This window comes from Oryx dammah, unplaced genomic scaffold (assembly GCF_014754425.2).
Source record: "Oryx dammah isolate SB20612 unplaced genomic scaffold, SCBI_Odam_1.1 HiC_scaffold_23, whole genome shotgun sequence".
Classification (NCBI taxonomy): Eukaryota; Metazoa; Chordata; class Mammalia; order Artiodactyla; family Bovidae; genus Oryx; species Oryx dammah.
Genome location: NW_024070207.1, coordinates 23,982,823 through 24,009,380, shown reverse-complemented (window position 1 = coordinate 24,009,380; position 26,558 = coordinate 23,982,823). Strand labels below are relative to the sequence as shown.

The following is a 26,558-nucleotide window of genomic DNA, read 5'->3' as shown; positions in this document are numbered from 1 at the left end:
TTGAACTGTGGTGTTGGAGAAGACTCTTGAGAGTCCCTTCGACTGCAAGGAGATCCATCCAGTCCATCCTAAAGGAGATCAGTCCTGAATATTCACTGGAAGGACTGATGTTGAAGCTGAAACTCCAATACTTTGGCCACCTCATGTGAAGAGCTGACTCATTGGAAAAGACTCTGATGCTGGGAGCGATTGGGGGCAGGAGGAGAAGGGGACGACAGAGGATGAGATGGCTGGATGGCATCACTGACTTGATGGACGTGAGTTTGAGTGAACTCTGGGAGCTGGTGATGGACAGGGAAGCCTGGTGTGCTGCAATTCATGGGGTCGCAAAGAGTCAGCCACGACTGAGCGACTAAACTAAACTGAACTGAACATGATCAGATTTGTTTTACAGGAAACTAATTCTGCTGGCAGTGTGGATCAAAGAGTGGAATCTGGGAGAACAGCTATAATGGTCCAGGTAAGAGATAAAGGCCTGGATTGTAGTAGTGGAAATGAAAGGAATGGCCAGATTCCAAAGACATTTCAGATTAAGTGGACAGGATATGGTAAATGAGTAGACACTGAAAGAGACAAAAGGATGAAAAGTGATCACAGCTTCTAACTCAGGAGATGACATATTTATTAAACAGCGACCTGATTGATATCAAGTATGTAGACCATCAAAGGAGTGTTTTCTCAGGAAAATGGTAATTCTGTTTTGGGCATATATTATCATTGTTGATATATGTCTTCTCCCACACATTGCTCGTTGGCATGAATTATCCACTGCATCTTTATATTTTTAGTGCCTAACACATTTTTTACATTTAATAACTGTTTGTTGACTGAACCAAATATAAACTAGTGTGCATTTTAAATAAAATACTGCATGTGTACAATTTCACAAAAATTTCCTCTCACTTTCTTACAGTTAAGTCCTTTCATCCAAGTTTTAGACTCTAATGATTTTGAAGGGGATAAGAATGTCACCCCAAAACATGCCCCTTTGCCTAAGGATTCTTTTGAGCTGAAGGCAACTGAGAAGAAAGAGACAAGAAAAAACATCTGCCCTCCTCCTTTCTATCTGAAAGCAGAGCATAAAATGCCCTTTGTGAAAGTGTTTCCCCCTCACCTCTCCCTTACCAGGAAGGAGAGAATCAATCTTATCTGCCTCAACAGAATCTTAGTAAATAACCGTTACCTTCCATTAGTTTCCCCAACAGATTTACCTTCTCACAATTTACTGCCCCTAAAAGCCTAAACTCCTTTTTCTTTATCTTGTCACTTTTCCACTAACTTCTTGCTCTTTGTTAAAATGATATATAAGCTCCTGTGTATAACAGCTTTTTGGGGTCTTCACTCTTTCCCTAGGAAGGCCTCCATATGCATACATAATAAACGGTCTCTCCCCTTAATCTGTCTTTTGTCAGATTATTTCATAGATCCCAGCCACAGAATGTAAGATGGTAGAGGAAACTTTTTCTTCCCCTACAATCTATTCTCAAAAATTTTAAGCAGAAACTAAATGCTATAACAACCGTATTGGTATTCCACTAATCAAGTGCACTAAACATAAATAGATTTATTGAAGAAAAACATTAATTTTTAGGCAAACATCATACTTACAACTTCTAGTGTCAAGAAGAAATGTTACATGACTGTAGCATAATGGAGCAAACTAAACACATCCTTCTTCCTTATGTTTACTGAGCTACTTTCGGAAATCAATAGAAACAGAGTATAAGAGCCAGAATTCTAGGCTTGGCATAACCAATGAGTAGGTGAGTGATGTTGGGTATGTCACTCTGTATGCCCAACTGTACAATAAGTACTTTTATGGACTCTATTTTACATGGATGCTAAGAAGCCAAGAGTCTATAAGAGATGTAAGTCTATATCTCAAAAGAGATAAAATATAAGATATCACTATCATGAGGAAAAAGAGAAAAGAACACATATATAAGGGAAATAAACTCCACTGTGCTTACTGTACCTCACTGCAGCAAGTAATAGGTTCAAAGATAATACTAGATATCAAACTCCAAAGGCATAGAGTCTTCATTTAACTGTCTCCATATAGAATGACAGACATGAAAGAAACCCCAAAGAATCTTTTCCTGAAAATAACAGATACAAATGATACTCAACTACTCCAGAAAAAAGAGTTGAGTACTTTAGGGCATCAGTACTTTCTGGGTCAAAGAACTATGTATACCTGTGGTGGATACGTGTTGATGTATGGCAAAACCAATACAATATTGTAAAGTAGTTAACCTCCAATTAAGATAAATAAATTTATTTTTTAAAAAAAGAACTACTATGTTCATTTCCCATCCCCCCCCCCCCCGCGCCTGCCAGCCTACAACCCAGCTGTACCACAGAGCATGTGGGATCTTAGTTACCCAAGCAGGGACTGAACCCTTTGCTTCCTTCAGTGGAAGTGTGGCATCCCAATCACTGGACTGCCAGGAAAGTCCCTATGCTCCTCATTTAATAGGTCTTCTGTTCAAACAATGTTGGGAGTTACTTAGGGGTTTGCGGGGGGGGGGGTACGAATGGAAGTAGTTAATAATTTGTAAGTAGCATTGTTAAAATAAGATAATATAAGATGGTACAAATAGTCCCTGTTTTTAATAGTAATCAAGACCTGGGAACTTTACTGTGAATTAAACTAATAAAAGCAAATCCTTTTCCCCTAAAGCAAAGTAGTTAAAATTTTAACCACTACATTAGTTAGTGAAGGCTTTATGGAGGAAATGGGCCTTGAAGAACAGGCAAGTTTAAAGTAGAAAAAAAAAGGAGACTGCAGGCATCCAGATAAGGGAATAGGAATGAATGAAAGGCATAGAAGTGGTAATTTAACAGATTTAGGCCTGCTGCAGTCAGGCATGGGGTTAGGTTCAAGGATACTAAGATCTGTGATACACAGATATTTGCCTTCAATCTGTTCTGAGCCTAGCCAGAGGGACAAACTGCCAAGGAAGACACAGTAAGTAATATCAATGTCAAAGTACATATAACATACTATCAGAACAGAAGTGAGGAACAATTTTGCTTGCATGACTCAGGGAAAACAATAAGAAAAGATAAGATATTTAGGCTGAATCTTGAAGGATAAGTAGGGCTTTGCTCTGTAAGGAAAGGGGATAGGAAGGGAATTCCTGGCAAAGCAAACCACATTAATGAAGACATGAAAGTGAGTATTTAGGGTACAAACCTACACCTGGCCTAGCAAGTAGGATGCAGAGGTACTAAGAAATTAGTACGGAGTTAAAAAGGTAAGAAGAGGTAATATCAGGAAGGATGGTGACAAGGAGCCACTAGACGATTTTAAATCACAAAATGATACAGTCAGGTCTGGAATTCCCTGATGGTCCAGTGGTTAGGATTCCTTGCTTCCAAACCAGGGGCCACAGGTTCCATTCGCAAGCCTTGTGGTGTGGCAAAAAAAAAAAAAAGAAAAAAATCTAGTGGCAGTAGAGACCAGAGACAGAAAACCCAATTAGGAGGCTACAGCCCCTACAGCAAGCATCTAAAGTATCAAGGGTCAAGATGATGTAAGTGATGAGGTGACAGATTCCATGGGCATAGGAAGACTTAGATTGGATAGAATTTTTAACTAATTTGACCTGTGAGTGAGAAAGAAAAAGTAATAGAGTGTTTCTAACTGAGTTAAAAAAGGCAATTTATGGATGTTGATGCCATTAAAGATGGCTCAAAAGAGCAGAAGCAGGGTTGTGAGTAGATAATAATAAAATACATTTTCATGAATGATCATTAATATCTAACCAGCTGCTCAAGTCAGACACATGGGAATCATCCTATGCTACTCATTTTTTGCCCCAGGTAGTGAGTTATCAATTCTTTCTTTTATATTTCTCCAATTCAGCTCCTCTTTATGGTTTCTAGACTCATTGCTACCTTAATCTACCATAACTGAAGTACTCATTTCTTTATGAAGTTGAGAGCCTCTTAAATGATCTCCCTGTCTCTAGCCTGGAACCTCCATCCAATCTGTCTTTTACACTGCTACCAGAATGCTCTTTCCAAAACAAAAATCTCAACATTTTAACTCAGCTTCTGATCTAAACTCCTCAAAGCCCATCCTTCCCCAGTACCTTGAGGATAAAGTTCATGCCTTGGTTTAACATAAAAAGCCACTTAAAATCCCAATCCTGTCTCCTTTCCTACAACTCGCACACATGCAGCCTTTGGTCCAGCCAGGTAGTACCTTTAACATGCCATGCTGTTTCAGCCTCCATGCTTTTGCACTTGCTATCTGCTCTGATACTCCCCTTCCTTCCTTGTCTTACATAATTGACTCCTCATTCAAAGCCTCCAGGGAGCTTTTCCTGACACCCTGATTCATAAGGCTAACTTGTATATTTGTGTAGTATCTTCGATAGAGTATTACCATCAAATACTATAACTACAGGTATATCTATTTCACTAGTCAGCAAGATCCCTGAGGCCACAAAATAAGTCTCCTTTGATTTTGCTGAATCCAGCAATGTGTGGAACATGTAACAGACACTCAAAATTGATGTGCTTAAAGAACATGTAGGTGGAGAGAGCCTTTATATATTGTTATGTGAAAAGGGCAGCATGCACAATAAGATTTCATTGTTGTTTAAAAAACATAAAGCTCTTGAAAGAAGACAAGAATTTTGGAGCCAAAGCCAGTTCAGGATTGGAGGCAGTAAGTGAATATCTTAATTGAGAATGGACAAAGGACAAAACTCAAGAAAAACAGCAATACTTAAAGGGGTGGAAGAGGAAGAGACAGCAGGGGTATAGGAAGAGAACAAGGAAGAACAGAACCATGGAAAACTGAGGGGAGTATGTTTAGAGTAGGGAAAAATTAGTGTCAAATACCACAGAGCTAATGAAATCCCAGGAAAATACTACTGAGCAGGTGAACATTTTAGGTTCTCTTTATTTACATAACCTTTGCCTCACTCAATACATAAGAACCACAGGGGACAGCTTAGAAAATTTTGCATTCTGCTTTTTAGGTTTAAAACTGGTTATGTTTAACTTTCCAGCTCTGAGACCAAATGAAAATCATTAAGATATTTTAAACTACCTGACACTGGAATAAAGCATTTACTAAACCAAGAAGATGGAAAAATTAAGATATTTCAGTATCTTTTTTTCTTTTCTTAGTTACTTCTTATTCAGGTATCCATTACTTTTATTATTTTAAAAATATCTAGGGACTCCCCTGGTAGGCCAGTGTCTAAGACACTGAAGGGGGAACAGGTTCAATCCCTGGTCAGGGAACTAAGATCTCACATGCTATGTGGTGTGGGCAAAAACTAGGAGAAAATTTTTAAATAAAGTATCTCACATGGATTTGAGGAGAGGGAATTTTTTTGTTTAGATTTACATTAGTATGGCAGCTTGAGTAATATTAGTCACTGTGTGACAACCTTTAACCATCATAATTTTTCATTTACTAATTCTAACAGAAAGGAATTCTCATTTCTAATGCATCTCAATTTTAAGTGCTTTCATGAATCTGTAATATCTGATAAACAATAAGGTATTTCATGGTTAAAAAAAATCATAGCATGTAACAACAGTAACCATAAAATAATGAACATACCCCTGTATCTGTATCAGATTTTGATGAATTTAGACTTTCCTGAGAAGGTGATGGGGACACACGTCCTAAAACGACATAATAATTGTAAAAAGGCATGTATGTATATACAACTGTATATACACACACAGAGAAAACATCAATCACAAATAATAATACAGTAACACTTAATTAAAAGTCATAGAATGCATCATTCTAGAAAAATGTATTTTTCTAAACAAGCAAAGCATTAACTCTTAGGCACCAAAGTATTTGCTTTTATTATTTTTATATAGAATCTTTATAAATTGGCTTAATCACATCTCCAATTTAATAAAATATTGTTATATCCTCATTATTCATTGTGAAGACATTCTTGTCAATCAGAACAATTAGCAAGACGAACAATAAAGGGGCAAAAAGTGTCTGGGCTCAATGGCCACTGAAAATTGTCTGTCTGCTCTAGGCAGGGCAATAAAAGAAATGTATAATAAACAGCTTTACTTTCTGTCAACTCATTATGATCTCAAATTATGTTATTATAACATATTTCAAACAACCTCATGGGGCTACTAAAGTATATGGGCCCCGCTGGCCGGTTTAGTGGCTCTCCCTAGATTTCTATGTTCCTCAAACTACTACTGCTACTATATTCTATACTCCTGCCCATGGTCACCTCTATTCTTCTTTCTCCCATATGTTAACTTAATGTATTCAGCCTTGGATGACTGGATAGCAAGAGGTTTGTGGTGAAAATGTATTGCAGTTAAATAATGACAATAATTACAAGAAAATAATCCTATACACTTAAAGCTCCTAAAACATCAATTCTAAACACTTTGCTGATAACATAATACAGAAATATTTTACATAGTTGTAATCGTGCGTATACACATCATATTCTGGGGTTTCTCTTTTCCATTTAACCTAGTTTCATATACTCGTTGATGTATTGACAAATCACATTTACTTTCCATGGCTTATATTTCCTTAATCATTCTTTACTTATTAGATGTGTGTATTATTCTCATTCTTTTTCTAGATTAATCACACATTTCATTTTAACCTAGGATAGACTTGAAAGTTACCAGAGGAAACCAAACAACCTTGTCCTCAATAGTTCATGAATTTAACTCTGCAGTATACCTGATAAGAGATAAAGTCAAAAACTTTGTGGTAGTTTTTTTCACTGGGTTTAGATGCTTTTTGCTGTTGACTTCTGTCTTACTTTTAGGTTTGTGGCTTTTATGGAAAGTAGTGGTTGCTGCAAATGATTGCCAGATAAGAGGGTATTATTATACCTAATGTCTCCGGATTTTTTAAACCCCACCAATAAAGGAAAAATACCTTCTGTATTGTATTTCATTCGCATATTGTTGAAATAGTCAAAAGCATTTTTTAAAGCCCATATTCTCACTACATTGTCTTGTCCAGCAGAGGCAAGTAATCTGCCACAGTGAGAAAATTTCATGGTCCACACAGCTCCCTGTGAAAACAAAAGAAGGTTCAAAGTTCAAAAGTTGAGACATTATTTTTCAGCCAAATGATACATACAATAAAGTCCTTGCATATGAACAAGTTCCATTCCAAAAGTGTCTTCCTAAGTCCAATTTGTTCTTAAGTCCAACAAAGTTAGCTTAGGTACCCAACTAACACAATCGGCTATACAGTACTGTACTGTAATAGATTTATGATACTTTTCAAACAAATAATATACAAACACAAAAAATTAAGACAACATTTTTAATCTTACAGTACAGTACCTTGAAAAGTACAGTAGTACCACCCATACTTGCTTCCAGACATCCTGGGCTTGAAATAAGGATACTGTACTACTGTACTTTATACAGTACTGTAAAGTACACAAAAGCACAGCCACTTGTAGAGGATGCACACATGTGACCATGTATGCCAGACACGTGAACTAACTTACGTGACTGGACATGCGAATGCAGGTTCGCATCTTTGAAAGTTCGCAGGTTGAAGGTTTGTATGTAGGGGACTTATTGTATACTAAAATAATGCTCACATGACTAGCACCACTTAAAGCTAACAGTCCAGAGGCGCTATAATATCACAAAAGGGGCCTTTAGAAGACAGGGGAAAGACAGCTGAGCTGCAGTTTGCTATAATGTAAACTAACAACTTCAAGGCCCACATATTGTCTACATATTAATGGAAATGGGAGATCTGAGGTGGCCAGAAACCTTCACTGCAAAAGTATAAATCCTAGTTTGGGGTCTTAGTCTCCTAGCTGAACATGACAGCAAGTGGGATAGGAGGGGGCACAGCCCTGAGAATAGCAATAACAACTCTTGACAAGGGCTGAGGGAAGAATAAGGTGCACCTTAGCAGTAATCCTCACAGCACTGGGCATTTGGAAGTGTTGGAATGGTGTGGTTTCATTCTGTTTTTTTCCCCAGAAAAAAAGTTTTGTAGCATATTGCTAAAATTCCCAGACAGACAGTACTGAAAAGAGTGGGGAGGTATGTGGGGGAAAGCAATAAAGAATGTGAATCCTTAAATTGGAAAGGCCAAATCCCAAATAACCTTATAACCACTATTAAATTGATAACATATATCTATGCAGATCAAAAAGATCATCCAAGTTAGAGGTAACGGTTTATTTACTGGAATATTCATTTCTACAAAATTCCCACAAAAATGTTAAGAAATTTGTCATTTGGAGCTTATTGCCATGAGATTTTAACTTAAAACTAGAAACACTGAAAAAGACTCAATACAGTACAAGGAAATTCATCAGATTCCTTAAGGAACTTACTATAAATAACTCAAGCTTTTAAAAAACTTTTATTTTGTTGAAGTGTAGCTGATTTACAATGCTGTGTTAATTTCTGCCATATAGCGCAGTGATTCAGTTGTAAATATAATGCATATTCTTTTTTATACTCTTTTCCATTATAGTTTATCACAGGATATTGAATATAGTTCCCTATGTTCTACAACTCAAATGTTTTACGTGTAGATTATAAGCACCAAAGTAAATTTAAATCTGGTTGCCATCTGATATGTATAAGCCAACTTTTAGATTTAAAAATGTAAATAGATAAGTAGATTCCCTGGCCAAAGACCCACAGCATCACTTACCCAGTTCTAAGTTTATTACACTCTTCCCTGTGTTTCTAGCATTTTCAGGGGGTAACTGTGATGTACTCTGTGAACTGGACATCTACTTTGGGTACATTTTAAGACAACCTGTACCTCTACCTCTCTCTTTGCTCTTTCACTTCACAAAATATACTGAGCTTCTGAAATATTTGTATAAATTATTTAAAATATACCAGGGAACATTTTAAACATTGTTCAAAGTGACAGATCACCCTTAATTGCTTTTAAGTTTGGTACCTTTCTTTGGTAAGAGAAAGTTTACATAGCTTTCTTAATGATACAGGCCTAGAGTTTACTTATAAGTCACTTCTTGAACAACAGTTCAGAGACAGACTCTGCATTACTTATTCATTAAATCATATTATATCAATTCACTCTTCAGGCTCAGGCTAGCAAAATTATATACATAATAAGACATCAGCTTTATAGAAGCCAAATTATTTCTCTCAATGAAAACAGAATCAATCCTTAAAAATAAAAAGGTTGCTTACCATATGTTCACCACTAAGATCTTGTACCACTTTGATCTGATCAAAATCGTAAGGTCCTTTGAAGCCATGTGCTGCTTTGAATTTAACTGGTCTTGTATATGGCATTCCTTCATCATCACTTGATGAAGGATCATCTTGATCAGTATGAAAAACTGAATAGAAAAGCAATAGAAAGCATCACTAGCTAATGCAGATATTGCTACAATCATATTTTCATATCTACTGCTTAACAAGAAGATTCATTAATTGGAAAAGCAAAATCTGTCTACTACTAAATAGCATATCGGTTTAGCAGCATGGAGTCTGGTAGTACCAGACTGCTGCTGCTGCTGCTGCTGCTAAGTCACTTCAGTCGTGTCCGACTCTGTGCGACCCCATAGACGGCAGCCCACCAGGTTCCTCCATCCCTGGGATTCTCCAGGCAAGAACACTGGAGTGGGTTTCCATTTCCTTCTCCAATGCATGAAAGTGAAAAGTGAAAGTGAAGTCACTCAGTCGTGTCCGACTCTTTGTGACCTCATGGACTGCCTGGGTCCAAATTCAGCTCTGTCATTTATTATCTATGTGACTATGGGGAAGGTATTCGACCTTTCTGTGCCTCAGTTTTCCTATCTATAAAATGGGATAATAATGGTATCCCCGCTGTACTCAGTCATGGGGGTTTCCCTGGTGGCTCAGTGGTAAAGAACCTGCCTGCAATGCAGGAGACATGGGTTCAATCCCTGGGTCGGGAAGATCCCCTGGAGAAGGAAATGGCAACACACTGCAGTATTGTTGCCTGGGAAAACCCATGGACAGAGGAGCCTGGTGGGCTACAGTCCATAGAGTCACAAAGAGTCAGATATGACTTAGTGACTAAACAACAACAATAATGGTACTTACTTCATGGACTTTTTAAGAGGAGTAAATGAGCTAATACAGGTGAAAGTGCTGGGAGCAGTGTTTGGCACAGAATAAATACTGTAAGTGCTTATTAAATAAAATGAATCAATACAGTTATAACAAGGGCACAGGAAGTTAAGGTGCAGAAATTCAGAAAATCTACCTAATTTTGAGAATATTTATAAACACTAGTCGTACAAAACTAATTTACAACTGATTATTAAACAAACAGCTCTTCCAAGTTGCCACAGTCAAAATATGTACAAATTCATGTTTAAGATAAATAAATTTTTCTTTCCACTCATAAAATTGATAGTGAGAGTAATATGATTTATCAAAATGCTAAGATAAAAGCTATAAAGATTTATTACTTTCAATAAAGCAGAATGTTTCTTATAAACTACAGGCTAAACTTAAATGACTACAAATCAATTAAATATTCAGTTGAAGGGTTCTATTTCCCTTACCTTCGTCTCTAACACTTTTAACTTTATTTACAGCACGTTCACCATATTCCTCAGCAAGGTGCTTCGCTCTCTTTACTGATTTTCCTAGGAACTTCTTTAGTTGAGTCCTTACCAAAAATGTAAAAAAAAAAAAAAAAAAAAACCAACCCAGATTACTTCTTATTAACTCAACTAACTGTAAAAGTTCAACAATTCACAGATAATCTCATGAGCTGTGACTGGTAAAATGTATCATTTTGAAATAATTCCTTTTTTATATAAATAGTAGGTGTTTAACTCCCCAAATCCCTTGTTTTATGGAATAAATATACTCAAATCAATATGGCTACAAAGGAAATATAGGCAATTCTCCCCAGTGACAGTATCATATCCTCTACAGCATTATAATGTCACTAGAGGAAAACACAGGTAGAACACTCTTTGGCATAAATTGCAGCACTATCTTTTTGGAGCTAACTCTTGGAGTAATGAAAATAAAAACAAAAAAGATGGGATCTAATTAAACTTAAAAGCTTCTGCACAGCAAAGGAAATCATAAACAAAAGACAACCCACAGAATGGGAGAAAATATTTGTAAATGAAGTGACCAGCAAGGGACTAATCTCCAAAATATAAAAAAACAGCTCCCGCCAGCTGAATATCGAGAAAACAAAAACTAAACAATCCAATTAAAAATGAGCAGAAGATCTAAATAGACATTTCTCCAAAGAAGACATATAGATGGCAAAAAAGCAGACGGAAAGATGCTCAACATCCTTAATTAATAGAGAAATACAAATCAAAACTACAATGAGGCATCACCTCACACCAGCCAGAATGGTCATCATCAGAAAGTCTACAAACAATAAATGCTGGAGAGGGTAAGGCGAAAAGGGAACCCTCCCACATGTTGGTGGGAATTTAAATTGGTAAAACCACTATGGAGAACAGTATGGAGATACCTTAAAAAAATAAAAAAAGAACTACCATATGGTCCAGCAATCCCACTCCTCTGGGCATATATCTGGACAAAAGCACACTTTGAAAAGATACATGCACCCCCAATGTACATTACTCACAATAGCCAAGACATGGAAGCAACCTAAATGTCCATCAACAAAGGAATGAATAAAGAAGATGAGGTACATATATACAATGGAATATTACTCAGCCATAAAAAAGAATGAAATAATGAGATTTGTAGCAACATGGATGGACCTAGAGGTTATCATACATTAAGTGAAGTAAGTCAAACACAAATATCATATGTTATCACTTACATGTGGAATCTAAAAAAATAATACAAATGAACTTATTTACAAAACAGAAACATACTCACAGACTTCGAAAACAAACTTACAGTTACCAAAGGGGAAAGGTGGAGGGGAGGAGATAAATTAGGAGTTTGGGATTGACATATACATACTACTATATATAAAATAGATAATTAACAAGGATCTACTGTATAGCACGGGAAACCCTATTTAATATTCTCTAATAACTTATATGGGAAAGGAATCTGAAAAAGAATGGATATATGCACATGTATAACTGAATCACTTTGTTGTACACCAGTCAAGCTAACATGATATTGTAAGTCAACTATACTCCAATATAAAATAAAAATTAAATAAAGTTATTATAAATTAGTGGCTATATTCCCCATGCTGTACAATATATCCTTATAGCTTATTTTATACATAGCAGTGTGTATCTCTTAATCCCCTACCCCTGTCTTGCCTCTCCCTTCTTCCCTCTCCCCACTGGTAACCACTAGTTTATATCTGTGATACAGAGATTAAATACATATACAGATTAAAAACAGATAAACCATTTTTAAAATCACAATAAGGTTTCTGCTATTTATAACTGAAGTTATATTTTTCTGATTAACTATAGGTTTACTACTACTATAAGCAACAAAGCAGATATTTTAGCCATTTTGTATGACACTATCTCTAAAATACATACATTTGTGCCTCTTATGGCACTTAATGCTCAATAAATTTCTTTAATAAACAGGATCAATTACCATCTTTACTATTTAATACACCAAGGCTTCTCAAATGATTCCAAGTGGGCCATAAGAATGGTCCCCTCTCAGCCCTCAAGGCAATAGGGTAGGGCCCCAAGAAGGCAGAGCCCTGGGCCAGTCTCTTCTGGCCATCAGCTGCCTCATCAGCTTACCCCAGGATTCAGTGCAAATGATACCAGATTCTGAACATCATGATGTGAGAAGCTGAAAGCACTGCCGTGTGGAATGGCTGAGCAATATATGAGTCCTTTTTATAATTTTCCTGATTCTTCTCTTGCAATCAGAGTATTCTCTGACATTCTTATGTGCTAACATATCTGTCATGGTCCGATGCTTCTATTTTGCTCTGAGACTAAATATCAGATGACCAGACTTTTAAAAATTATTTAAGAAGTATAAAGGTTTTCAATAAACCTGAGGAGCTTTTTAAAAAAACAAATGAACTTTACTGCATGGAGCACTCTCTTTCCTAGAGGTCTCTATGTCTCCTGAATAATTCTAATTATACCGTCCTTAATAGTTGCCACTGCTAGACAGCCAAGGTCCAGATGGCTGAGGTGTTATCATATACCTCCACTATGGGCATACCTTTTCTAAGAAAATCTCAATGCTTTCTTTGCTATACTTTCCACATAAGAAAAAGATCAGACTTGAGTCTGAGAACTCCCTTTGGCCTTAGACTAAATTATTGCCAAGGACTTCCAGATGTACAAGCTAGATTAAGAAAAGGCAAAGGAACCAGAGATCAAATTGCCAATATCCATTGGATCATAGAAAAAGCAAGGGAATTCCAGAAAAACACCTATTTCTGATTCATTGATGACACTAAAGCCTTTGACTGTGTATCAGAACAAATTGTGGGAAATTCTTAAAGAAACTGGAATACCAAACCACCTTACCTGTCTCCTGAGAAACCTACATGCAGGTCAAATGCAATAGTTAGAACTGGACATGGAACAATGGACAGTTCAAAATTGGGAAACAAGTAGGTCAAGGCTGTATATTATCACCCTGTTTATTTAACTTGCATGCAGAGTACATCATGAAAAATGCCTGCCAGGCTGGATGAATCACAAGCTGGAATCAAAATTGTGAGGAGAAATATCAACAATATCAGATATGCAGATGACACCACCCTAATGGAGGAAAGCGAAGAACTAAAGAGCCTCTTGATGAAGGTGAAAGAGCACAGTGAAAAAGCTGGCTTTAAACTCAATATTCAAAAAAAGAAGATCACGGCATCCAGTCCTATCACTTTATGACAAATAGATGGGGAAACAATGGAAACAATGACAGACTTTATTTTTTGGGGCTCCAAAAATCACTGTAGACAGTGACTGCAGCCATGAAATTATAAGACGCTTGCTCCTTGGAAGAAAAGCTGTGACAAACCTAGACAGCGTATTCAAAAGCAGAGACATCATTTTGCCGACAAACGTTCATATAGTCACAGCTATGGTTTCTCCAGTAGTCACGTATGGATGTGAGACTTGGACCATAAAGAAAGCTGAGTGCCAAAGAATTGATGGTTTGTTTCCAACTGTGGTGCTAGAGAAGACTCTTGAGAGTCCCTTGGACAGCAAGGAGATCAAACCAGTCAATCCTAAAGGAAATCAATCCTGCATACTTATTGGAAGGACTGATGCTGAAGCTGAAACTCCAATACTTTAGCCACCATGCATTTGAAAAGACCCTGATGTTGGGAATGACTGAGGGCAGGAGAAGGGCGTGACAGAAGATGAGATGGTTGGATGGCATCATCGTCTCAATGGACATGAATCTGAGCAAACTCTAGGAGATAGTGAAGGACAGGGAAGCCTGGCATGTTGCAGTCCATGGGGTCGCAAAAAGTCAGACACAACTGAGTGACTGAACAACAAGGGACTTGTGTATAATCAAGGAAATCCTACATGACTACCACTGTGCTAGATTTTCATACAGGAAAAAAGAATGGTATGATCAAAATCCTTTTGCAACATATTCTTGTTGTTCAGTCATTCAGTCATGTCTGACTCTTTGTGACCCCACGGACTGCAGCATGCCAGGCTTCCCTGTCCTTCACCATCTCCTGGAGCCTGCTTAATCTTACGTCCACTGAGTAGATGATGCCATCCAACCACCTCATCCTCTGTTGTCCCCTTCTCCTGCCTTCAATCTTTCCCAGCATCAGGGTCTTTTCAAATGAGTCAGTTCTTTGCATCAGGTGGCCAAAGTACTGCAGCTTTAGCATTAGTCCTTTCAATGAATATTCAGGATTGATCTCCTTTATGATTGACTGGTTTGATCTCCTTGCAGTCCAAAGGACTCTCAAGAATCTTCTTAAACACCACAGTTCAAAAGCATCAATTCTTGGTCTAGTTGTTTAACATGTATTTATTTTTTAAATCAGAAAACAATTTAAGATAATATAAATAGCAAATGTATGGTATATAGACTATAGCTGTCATTGAAATTGAGAACAGGAAAATCTTTATTATGAACTGGAGTGGTCAGGAAGAGTCTCATGTAGTTGAATTTAGAAAGACAAATAGGATTTGGAGAGATGATGTGAAATGGAAAAAGCAACTTCAAGAACAATCATGTTCTTCTACCAATACTTCTGGTACCTATCATCAGAAAAATAATACAAGCATGAAGCAAAACTTACATACAGTAAACTTCATTTACTGTATGTCAGATGCTATAAAAATGACCAAGACAGCCTCAAGGAACTCATAATCCATTGCCTGAGGGCAGGGAGAGGTGGTGGTAGATGGACAAACAAACTGGCCAGAGCATAGATTTAAAATAGTATGAAAGTTCTCATATATAAAATACACACACACACACACACACACACACACACACACACACACACAATAATAGAAGCCTGAAATGAAGAAATTGGATGTAACTCACGTTTTCTGTTTTAACCGTCCACCATCAGTATCTGTTTGTTGAGACTGTAACTTCTCTTCGTCGTCTGACTGTGCAGCATCATTACTACAAGAAGACGTCATTTTAAAAGAAGTTATTTCTCGAAACTTCTCAAAAATCTCTGTGTATATTTACTACACAATTAACTAATCAGTGTTAAGAAAAAAAATGTTTACATGCTTTGCTGCTGCTGCTGCTGCTAAGTTGCTTCAGTTGTGTCTGACTCTGTGACCCCACAGACGGCAGCCCACCAGGCTCCCCCATTCCTGGGATTCTCCAGGCAAGAACACTGGAGTGGGTTGCCATGTCCTTCTCCAATGCATGAAAGTGAAAAGTGAAAGTGAAGTTGCTCAGTCGTGTCCGACTCCCAGCGACCCCATGGACTGCAGCCTACCAGGCTCCTCCATCCATGGGATTTGCCAGGCAAGAGTACTGGAGTAGGTTGCCATTGCCTTCTCCTTACATGCTTTATGTAAGTTTAATTTAAATGACTCTGAGAATTAAAAGACTTGAAAGATGGTACAATGCATAAAACATAAACAAATGCAATTCAAGAATTTATGAAAAAACTAACACAAAAAAGGCATTGTGCTGGGTAAAACATGCTGTACAAAAATGACAAATTAATTTGTAAATATCTCCCTCCTTACTTATTAGGCACATCATGTGAAAGCTTTGGTTTCACAGAAATTATTTCTTGGGTCTACATATTTCTCACAGTAAAGCCAATCATTTCACTCTAAAGACACTGTCTGATCCTAAAAAGACAATACAATTATTTATAAAATTTCTGATCCTTAAAGCAAAGTTTCAGAAGACCAGGTATTTATCTCACATGGCCTTTTTGCCTCTTATGTTTTAATATTGTCTCTAGAATAATATAAATCATTTTAAAAGAAGACAAACCAAATACTATATTTAAGATATACCATGGAATCTGGTCCCATCACTTCATGGCAAATAGATGGGGAAACAGTGGAAACAGTGGCTGACTTTATTTTGGGAGGCTCCAAAATCACGGCAGAAGGTGACTGCAGCCATGAAGCTAAAAGACGCTTACTCCTTGGAAGGAACGTTATGACCAACCTAGATAGCATATTCAAAAGCAGAGACATTACTTTGCCAACAAAGGTCTGTCTAGTCAAGGCTATGGTTTTTCCAGTAGTCATGTATGGATGTGAGAGTTGGACTATAAAGAAAGTTGAGCACTGAAGAATTGATGCTTTTGAACTGTGGTGTTGGAGAAGACTCTTCAGAGTCTGCAAGGAGATCTAACCAGTCCATCCTAAAGGAGATCAGTCCTGAGCGTTCGATGTTGAAGCTGAAACTTCAATACTTTGGCCACCTGATGCAAAGAGCTGACTCATTTGAAAAGACCCTGATGCTGAGAAAGACTGAAGTCAGGAGAAGGGGATGACAGAGAATGAGATGCTTGTATGGCATCACTGACTCAATGGACATGAGTTTGGGTAAACTCCGGGAGTTGGTGATGGACAGGGAGGCCTGGCATGCTGCGGTCCATGGGGTTGTAAACAGTCAGACACAACTGAGAGACTGAACTGAACTGAACTAAGATATATATTTCCCCTCAAGTAACTGCACAGTTATAAGAGAGAACAAAGTTAAATGAAGAAAATGTGACACACATAGGAATATTATTCAGCCATAAAAAGGAAGGAAATCCAAGCCATTTGTGACAATATGGGTAGACCTTGGGAACATTAAACTAAATGAAATAAATCAGACAGAAAAAGACAAATACTTTATGATATCACTTAAATGTGGAATCTTAAAAAAAAAAGAACTTGTTTTCAAAAAGAGAGGACAAATTTTAAGAATATATACATTAACTGACTCTATTTTAATTCTAACTTTAAAAAAAGAACACTGAATGAAATCAAATTAGGGACTCTCACAGTTCATAAACAGAACTCTTCACCACTTTGAATGGAATACTACAAATGATGAATAATAACATTAGGCCATACCTTACATACTCCTTAGTCCTTCTCATGATGTGTAGAGTGAGAGGATTAATACCCGTTGGCAGCTTCTCTTCTGCAAGACTCAAAGGTATTTCTTCTCCAGTATCTAGGTTTTTAATCATTACACTGGCTAAAATTTCCTGAAGTAAAAAATAATACCAAGAGTACCTATAATTTAATTATCTTTTTGAGTCCACAAAATCCTAAAAAATTTAAGCTAAGAACTTTCTAGATACATTCAGTACTGTGTGCAATAATTTTGTAAACATTTTTAGTGAGATACAATTTCCACACCACATAATGTACACATTTAATATATAATTCAATGGTTTTTAGTATACCCACAGAGTTGTACGACTACCACCATTATCTAAGTTTAGAACATTTCTGCCTCTCCCAAGAGAAACCCTATATCCATTAGCTGTCATACCTTATTCCCTTTTCCTCCCAGTTCCTGGCAACCACTAATCTACTTTTTTTCTCTACGTAGTTGCCTATTCTGGGCATTTCATATAAATTGTATTATATAGTATGTAGTCTTTTGTGATTGGCTTCTTTCACTTAGCATCATGCTTTCAAGGTTCATTTGTGTTATGGCATGTATCAGAATCTCATTCTTTTTAATTGCCAAACAATAGTCCATATGGATGGATATACTACATTTTATTTATCTATTTATCAGACATTTGTATTGTTTCCACACTTTAGCTGGTTATGAATAGCTATGTACATTTTTTGTGTGGACATATGTTTTCATTTCACTTTGCTGTACATAGGAGTCGTATTGCTGGGTCATGGTAACTCAATGTTTAATATTTTGAGGAACTACAAAACTGTTTTCCAATATTTTTTTAAATGTATTGTTTAAAAGAAACAAAAACTAAGATTCTGCTTCAAAGTTTCATTCTGAATAAATTAGCCAACCAATATATACTAAATTTTAAGTTAAGAATCAAGCATTGAGCTTGTACATACTGTACATCATCTAACATGTATAAAGACATATGTCTATAATATCAAGTTCCTTTTAAGCCCACTTCCTATAAACATAGGCCTTGGCTTTCAATACATTTATTCTACCATATAATTGTGTGAAAAGGCAAGTTTAAGTCAGAGTTAAAATTCCAGCACATTAAAAAAACAAAAACTAAGACAAGCTTCAATTTTCATTTTTTCTTTTACAATATGATTTTTTACTTAATAGCAATAAACTTGTTTTTTGATCATAATAAAATATATATAATACAAAATTTATCATTATAACCACTTTTAATTGTATAGTTCAGTGGCATCAACTACATTTACACTGCCGTGCAACCACCATCACCATTCATCTCTGGAATTTTTTCATCTTCTCACTATGACCTTTATATTTTATATTTTCAAGAACAAACAAAAAAAATTTAATTATACCTCATCAGTAAGCTCTCTCCCAGAGTTGGATCTAGGTCTCTGAGGGCCCATAACTTCACCAGCTATTGTCTGCCCATCAGGTGCTTTTCCATTTTCCTGAAATTATAATTTTATAAACAGAAAGTAGACTGAGTCAGTTTTTATAAATATTCAATTATTCATTACCACACACAGTTCTAAAGAATTCCATAATACAGATAATGGAGCCTACTGAAAATTTAAATGGAACATTCCATTTCAGTCTTTTATTATTCCCATCATGCTAAAAAACATTAGGTACCAAAAGTGTTGCTGCTCATGAAATAATGTCTGAGTAGTCTTGAAAGCAAATAAATGTTCTATTTGAACTTGGTCCAAAGTCAGTTCTCTGCTAGTAAAATTTGTCATTAATCAGGACTATACACATGGATGTCTTGAGGGCAGAGGTTGGCAAATTTCTTCCTGTACAGCCAGATAGTAAAGATTTTAAGCTTTTTGTTACACATATAATATCTGTTGCATATTCTTTTTTTTTTTTAAACAATGCTTTAAAAATACAAAGACCATTTTTAGCTTGAGGACCCTATAAAATCAGGCCACTATTGACCTCTGCTCTAAGGCTATGAAAAGACCATTGTGTCTTTTTGTGTGTATGTGTGTTTTGAATTTTATTCCAAGTCCAGTGGCCAAAGAATCCTTGAATTTTTTTAAAAATTAAAAATTTTATTTTATATTGAAATATAGTTGATTAACAATGTTGTGTCAGTTTCAGGTATATAGCAAAGTGATTCAGTTATACATACACACATAGCTCTTCTTTTTCAAGTTCTTTTCTCATTTAGGTTATTACAGAATATTGAGCAGAGTTCCCGGTGCTATACAATAGGTCCTTGTTGATTATCTATTTTAAATATAGTAGTGTGTATACGTCAACTCCAAACTCTGAATCTACCTCACCTACTCTTCCCCCCGACCCGTGGTAATCATAAGTTCAACTGTCTAAGTCTGTTTCTGTTCTGTAAATAAATTCATTTGTATAACTTTTTAAGATTCTGCATATAAGCAATATCATATGATATTTGTCTTTCTCTATTTGATTTACATCACTTAGTATGATAATATCTTCCAGTCTGCCAACCTGCCCCATCAGAGCTACCACATAAGTAACCTTTGAATCCCAGAATTTGGCAGAGGTAGAAATTCATGTTATCAAGTTCTTTCTATATTGCCTCATATATGGATGTATAGTCTACTGTATGAAGGTTTTTTTTTCATGATTAGGAAAAGGAAATTATAAAAAAATAAAAGTTCCCAATTTGACCACTAGGTGTGCATGTGTGTGTTAAGTCGCTTCAGTTGTGTATGACTCTTTGCGACCCTACACTCCTCTGTTCATGGGATTCTCCAGACAAGAATACTGTAGTGGGTTGCCATACCCTCCTCCAGGAGATCTTTCTGACCTAGGGATAGAAGCCTCATCCCTTAGGCAGATTCTTCACCACTAGTGCCACCTGGGAAGTCCTTTGACCATTATAGGTCAGGTAAATGAAGACAGTAGTTGGTATTTTTAGTAAATACTACATATAACAGCATCTGTCACTTTTTGAACACACATACCAGGTAGCTGGCATACTTTAGCTCATTGTAATCTTGCAAGAAACCTTCAAGGAAGGTTTTCCCCTCATTTTATCAATGAGCCATTTCAGACTCAGATGTTAAATAGGTTGCTAGAATCAGTCCACTACTTAGTAGCAGAGTTGGACAAGGGATGTAGTAGGCAGGTTTTGGAAACAAGGAAGTATTTGGCCTGGAGAAGAAAGAAGGTTCAACAATCAACAAACCAGTTAGTTGCAGAAAGTTGAGAGCGTGTATCAAATATAACACATATTCACCAACCTGGGCAGTAACTATTTTATCTCCACTGGTAGCACTTGCCAAATCAAGAGAAGGCTGCGAATCTTTGACTGTACTCTCTGAAGCCATGTTTGTAGTTAGGAGAGTATCAGATGTAATAGTCTCTTTGGGAACTGCAATAATAATAATATAATAATAACAACAACAACCAATACTTATATGACCTTATTCATAGCTTAAAAGTGCTTAAATCTTTATCTGATTCTTAGAACAATCCTATGAAAAAAGTGGTTTCATTACTCTTTTTATATAAGGGGAAACCAAGGTTCAAGTAAGTTATTTAAATTCCTCAAGGCTATACACCTTATACATGAAGAGATCTGGGGCTTGAATTCAAATCCTAAGTCCAAATCCTATGTTCTTTTCACTGTGCCACTCTGGCTCTCCAATGGTAACAGATTTGAAAGTCTGCTGAAATGTTTAATTACAATAATGTAACAGTACCAATGTAAACATTTTGGCTTCCTGTTACTAAAATACATTTTATAACTTGGTCATCAATGTGGTTACTGCTGCTGCTGCTGCTAAGTCGCTTCAGTCATGTCCGACTCTGTGCAACCCCACAGATGGCAGGCCACCAGGCTCCCCTGTCCCTGGGATTCTCCAGGCAAGAACACTAGAGTGGGTTGCCATTTCCTTCTCCAATGCATGAAAGTGAAAAGTGAAAGTGAATTCGCTCAGTCGTATGCCTGACTCTTAGCGACCCCAGGGACTGTAGCCCACCAGGCTCCTCCATCCATGGGAGTTTCCAGGCAAGAGTACTGGAGTGGGTTGTCATTGCCTAAATACAGCATAAATTAAAAAAAAAAATCAGAAAGGTCAAGTTTCAACTCCCCAAACTCCCCCACAAAGGTAGTTATTTCTCAGTTAATACTTACCATCTAGATCATGTGTCTTAAGAGCCTCAAACTCCAATTCACTCTTCTTTTTTCTTGGTGGTGGAGCAGGTCGAGATGGAGGTGGGGGCCTAGGAGGTGGGAAGTTAGCTGGAGGAGGTGGGCGTGCTGGAACAGGCTTCTTTGTACTAGCTACTATATCAGGTTCTGGAGTAAGCTGTCTTGGCGGTTTGGCAGGTGCAACTTCTTCCACTACAGCAAAATCTTTTGTAGATAAGGAGTGTGAGGATGCAGATTCTAGAACATCACTTTCTTTGACTTCCATTTCTTCCTTGTTCAACACTTCTGTTACAGTTTCAGGCACATTAAGCTGTGCAGTTGAACTTATTTCAGTTAACTTTGTGGTTTCATCTACTGGCTTCTCACATGTGTCATCAGAAGGAAAACACTGTTTTGATTCTAATTCAGTTTCTTCAGATACATCCTGACACTCTGTCTTCTGGGAATCTTCCTGCAGTACTTGATCTATGGCTAACAGTCCAGGTATATTGCTAAGATCTGTTCCAGCTGTGACAGGACTGGCAGTAGCCTGATCAGACTGTTCTTTTCCTTTGGAATCCAAAGAATCATCTTCAAGCTGTATTACTTTCTGACTCTCCTCAATAATACTTTCAATAATCTGATGAAAGGTTAAAAAGCAGTGTAAAAAAACAGTGAAGTGATTTTCAAGGACATAGTATTAGGTAATCATTTATATTTTACTTACTATGTGCCAGGCAATGTTCTTAACACTTTATGTGTTTTAATCTTTATAACAACTTTATAAGACAGCACTCTTACTATCATCAGTATACAAATGAGGGAACTAAGTCAGAGAAATTTATTCAAGGTTACAAAGCTAGTAAGTGATGAAACTGGTATAAATGTAGGGAGCCTGGTTCCAGAAACTATACTCTTAATCATTATAACAAGGAATCTGTGTTAGTCCGTGTAATTACAAAAATTCAGTCAACCCTGTAAAAAAAAGTTTAAACCTAAATTTACATTCAGATGCTTCATGTCATAGTTTATTTATATATTTATGCCAAGTTAGTTCAGTAATAGCCTGTTGGTTTGAGTCTAGTTAACAAAGCTATGAGAATGAAAACCACCTTTACAAGAATTTAAGCTGTTTAGCTCTGAACTCAGGCCTGAACATGAAAAGCTAGCATATCCAGAGAGATTAAAGTTCTTAAACAGGCTACATCTAATCACCGGCTCTGCAAAGAGATGTTAGGAGTATCAACAGTTCAAATACCCAGCTCATCTTGCCTTTTTTCCCTTTTATGTCTTATCTATAGTTGAAAAATACAGGCAGGCTTTCTGTTACTTCTACCAATATTTAGAAGAAAATATATTTTCTACTCAGTCCTGTCATCATTAACACATTAAATCTCCCAGCCCACTCACTTATCTTTCTACCACAGAGCCATAGATGACTTCTGCTTTCTCAATTCTTTGGCTCCAGAAAATTAACAGAATGTCTCACGAAACTATCCTGATATGATTTACTACAAATTTGTGCCAAGTTGAACTGGATAGTATGTCATTCAATAATATTCATCCCCGATTTTCCAGCATATTCTATATATGATTTTTTGTCAATTTTCAAATTTTTATCCTAGATCTACCTCACTTTCACCAGAGAAATATTAACTAGACTCCATCTAATTTGTGAATTAGGTAGTTACTGAGCAATGAGTCCTTTAGCAGTAACGGAAGCCAGATTATAGTAGGTTCAAGAAGGAATAAGAAGCGAAGGGCATCCCGGGTGGTCTAGTGGTTGGGAGTCTGCCTGCCAATGCAGGGGATGCGGGGTTCAGTCCCTGGCCTGGGAGGATCCCATATGTCGTGGAGCAGGTGGGCCTGTGCAGTGCACCACAACTACTGAGCTCACATGCCACAACCACTGAAGTCCATGCACCCTGGAGGTTGCGCTCCACAACAAGAGAAGCAACTGCAATGCGCATATAATGAAGAGTAGTTCCCGCTCACCAGAACTAGAGAAAGCCAGTGTGCAGCGACAAAGATCCAGCACAACCAAAAACAAATAAATAAATCTTTAAAAAAAGAGGTACAGGGACAGCCAGTACAGTCTATGTTCTCAAAAAGCTTGGCTACACATGGAAGAGTGCTCAAGAAAGTGCTCCAGCATTTTTATAAGCTGAGGGGAAGGTGCTAAAGGAAAGGAAGATAAGTTCTGGAGAAGAAAGAGGGTCTGCTGTGTATTAGATCCAGTACACACATTTTCTATTCAATCTTTACACACCTTTTGTGAGGTAACTAGATTATCTCCCTTCTACAAAAGCAGCCCCACCTACCAGCAGAAAATTGGATTAAAGATTTATTGAGCATGTCCCTGTCCATCAGAGCAAGACCTAGTTTCCCCAACAGCCAGTCCCTCCCATCAGGAAGCTTGCACAACCCTCTTACGCTCATCCATCAGAAGGCAGACAGAAGAAGCAAAAACTACAATTTCACAGCCTCCAGAACAAAAACAATCACAGAAAGCTAACCAAAATGATCACATGGATCATAGCCTTGTGTAACTCAATGAAGCTCTGGGCCAGGTAGTGCAGAACACCCAAGATGGATGGGTCATGGTGAAGAGTTCTGACAAAGCGTGGTCCACTGGAAAGGGCATGGCAAACCAGTTCAGTATCCTTGCCTCGAGAACCCCATGAATGGTAGGAAGAGGCAAAAAGATATGACACTGAAAGATGAGCCCCTCATCATCAGGTCAGTGTTTAATATGCTACTGGATAAGAGTACAGAAATAGCTCCAGAAAGAATAAAGAGGCTGAGCCAAAGCAGAAATGATGCCAGTTGTGGATGTGTATTGTGGTGAAAGTTACAGATTGATGTAAAGAACAATATTGCATAGGAATCTGGAATGTTAGGTCCACGAATCAAGGTAAATTGGACATGGTCAAGCAGAAGATGGTAAGAGTAAACATCAACATTTTAGGAATCAGTGAACTAAAATGGACAGGAATGGGAGAATTAACTCAGATGACCATTATATCTACTACTGTGGGCAAGAATCCCTTAAAAGAAATAGTGTAGCCCTCATAGTCAACAGAAGAGTCCGAAATGCAATACTTAGGTGCAATCTCAAAAACGACAGAATGATCTGTTTGTTTCTAAGGCAAATCATTCAACGTGACAGTAATCAAGCCTATGCCCCAACCACTAATGCTGAAGAAGCTGATGATGAACTGTTCTATGATGACCTATAAGACCTTCTAGAACTAACACCAAAAAAAAGATGTCCTTATCATCACAGGGGATAGGAATGCAAAAGTCAAGAGATACTTGGAGTAATAGTCAAGTTTGGCCTTGGACTACAAAATGAAGCAGGGCAAAGGTTAACAGAGTTTGTCAAGAGAACACATTGGTCATAACGAACACCCATTTCCAACAACACAAGAGATGACTCTATACATGGACATCACCAGATGGTCAATATGGAAATCAGATTGATTATAATCTTTGCAGTCAAAGATGGAGAAGCTCTATAAGCAAAAATAAGACCTGGAGCTGACTGTGGCTCAGATCATGAGGTGCTTATTGCAAAATTCAGGCTTAAATTGAAGAAAGTAGGGAAAATCACTAAACCATTCAGGTATGACCTAAATCACATCCCTTATGATTATACATTGGAAGTGACAAATAGACTCAAGGGATTAGATTTGGTAGACAGAGTGCCTGAAGAACTATGGATGGAGGTTAGTAACACTGTATAGGAAATGGTGACCAAAACCATCTTAAAGAAAGAAATGCAATAAAATAAAATGGTTGTCTGAGGAGGTCTTACAAATAGCTGAGAAAAGAAGGGAAGCAAAAGGCAAAGGAGAAAGGGAAAGATATACCCAACTGAATGCAGAGTTTTAGAGAACAGCAAGGAGAGATAACAAAGCCTTCTTAAGTGAACAATGCAAAGAAACAGAGGAAAACAACAGAATGGGAAAGACTAGAGTTCTCATCAAGAAAATTAGAGATACCAAGGGAACACTTCATGCAAAGACTGGCACAATAAAGGACAGAAACAGCAAGGACCTAACAGAACAAGAGACTGAGAAGTGGCAATAATACACAGAAGAACTGTACAAAAAAGGTTTTAGTAACCTGTATAACTACAAAGGCGTCACTCACCTAGAGCCAGACATCCTGGAGTGTGAAGCCAAGTGGGGCTTAGGAAGCATCACTATGAACAAAGTTAGTGACTGTGATGGAATTCCAACTGAGCTATTTCAAACCCTAAAAGATGATACTGTTAAAGTGCAGCACTCAACATATCAGCAAACTTGGAAAACTCATTAATGGCCACAGGACTGGAAAAGGTGTTTTCATTCTAATCCCAAAGAAAGGCAATGCCAAAGAATGTTCAAACTACTGCACAATTGCACTCATTCCACATGTTAGCAAGGTAATGTTCAAAATCCTTAAACAGTATGTGAACCAAGAAATCTCAGATGTATGAGATGGACTTAGAAAAGGCAGAGGAACCAGAGATCCAACTGCCAACATCCACTGGATCATAGAAAAAGCAAGGGAATTCTACCCAGAAAAACATCTACTTCTGCTTCATTGACTGTGCTAAAGCCTTTGACTGTGTACATCACAGCAAACTATGGAAAATTCTGAAAGAGATGGGAATACCAGATCACCTTACCTGCCTCCTGAGAAACCTATATGCAGGCCAAGAAACAACAGTTAGAACCGGACATGGAACAATAGACTGGTTCAAAATTGGGAAAGGAGTAGGACAAGGCTGTATATTGTCACCCTGCTTATTTAACTTATATGCAGAGTACATCATGTGAAATGACAGGTTGGATGAATCACAAGCTGCAATCAAGACTGCCAGGAGAAATATCAACAACCTCAGATATGCAGATGATACTACTCTAATGGCAGAAAGTGA

At 37.3% G+C, this 26,558-nt stretch overlaps 1 protein-coding gene across 1 annotated transcript in view; it reads right to left on the bottom strand.

Moving 5' to 3' along the window:
* The window catches only part of WDR44 (WD repeat domain 44), an 89,950-nt gene that overhangs the window by 25,575 nt on the left and 37,817 nt on the right, over positions 1-26,558 (bottom strand). The window contains exons 4-12 of the mRNA XM_040265133.1: positions 21,635-22,271; positions 20,739-20,869; positions 18,864-18,959; positions 17,454-17,590; positions 15,448-15,531; positions 10,536-10,642; positions 9,187-9,338; positions 6,914-7,052; positions 5,591-5,655 (exon numbers count right to left, since the gene is read on the bottom strand). Of these exons, the coding sequence (XP_040121067.1) occupies positions 5,591-5,655; positions 6,914-7,052; positions 9,187-9,338; positions 10,536-10,642; positions 15,448-15,531; positions 17,454-17,590; positions 18,864-18,959; positions 20,739-20,869; positions 21,635-22,271 (1,548 nt within the window). The remainder of the gene's footprint in view (positions 1-5,590; positions 5,656-6,913; positions 7,053-9,186; positions 9,339-10,535; positions 10,643-15,447; positions 15,532-17,453; positions 17,591-18,863; positions 18,960-20,738; positions 20,870-21,634; positions 22,272-26,558) is intronic.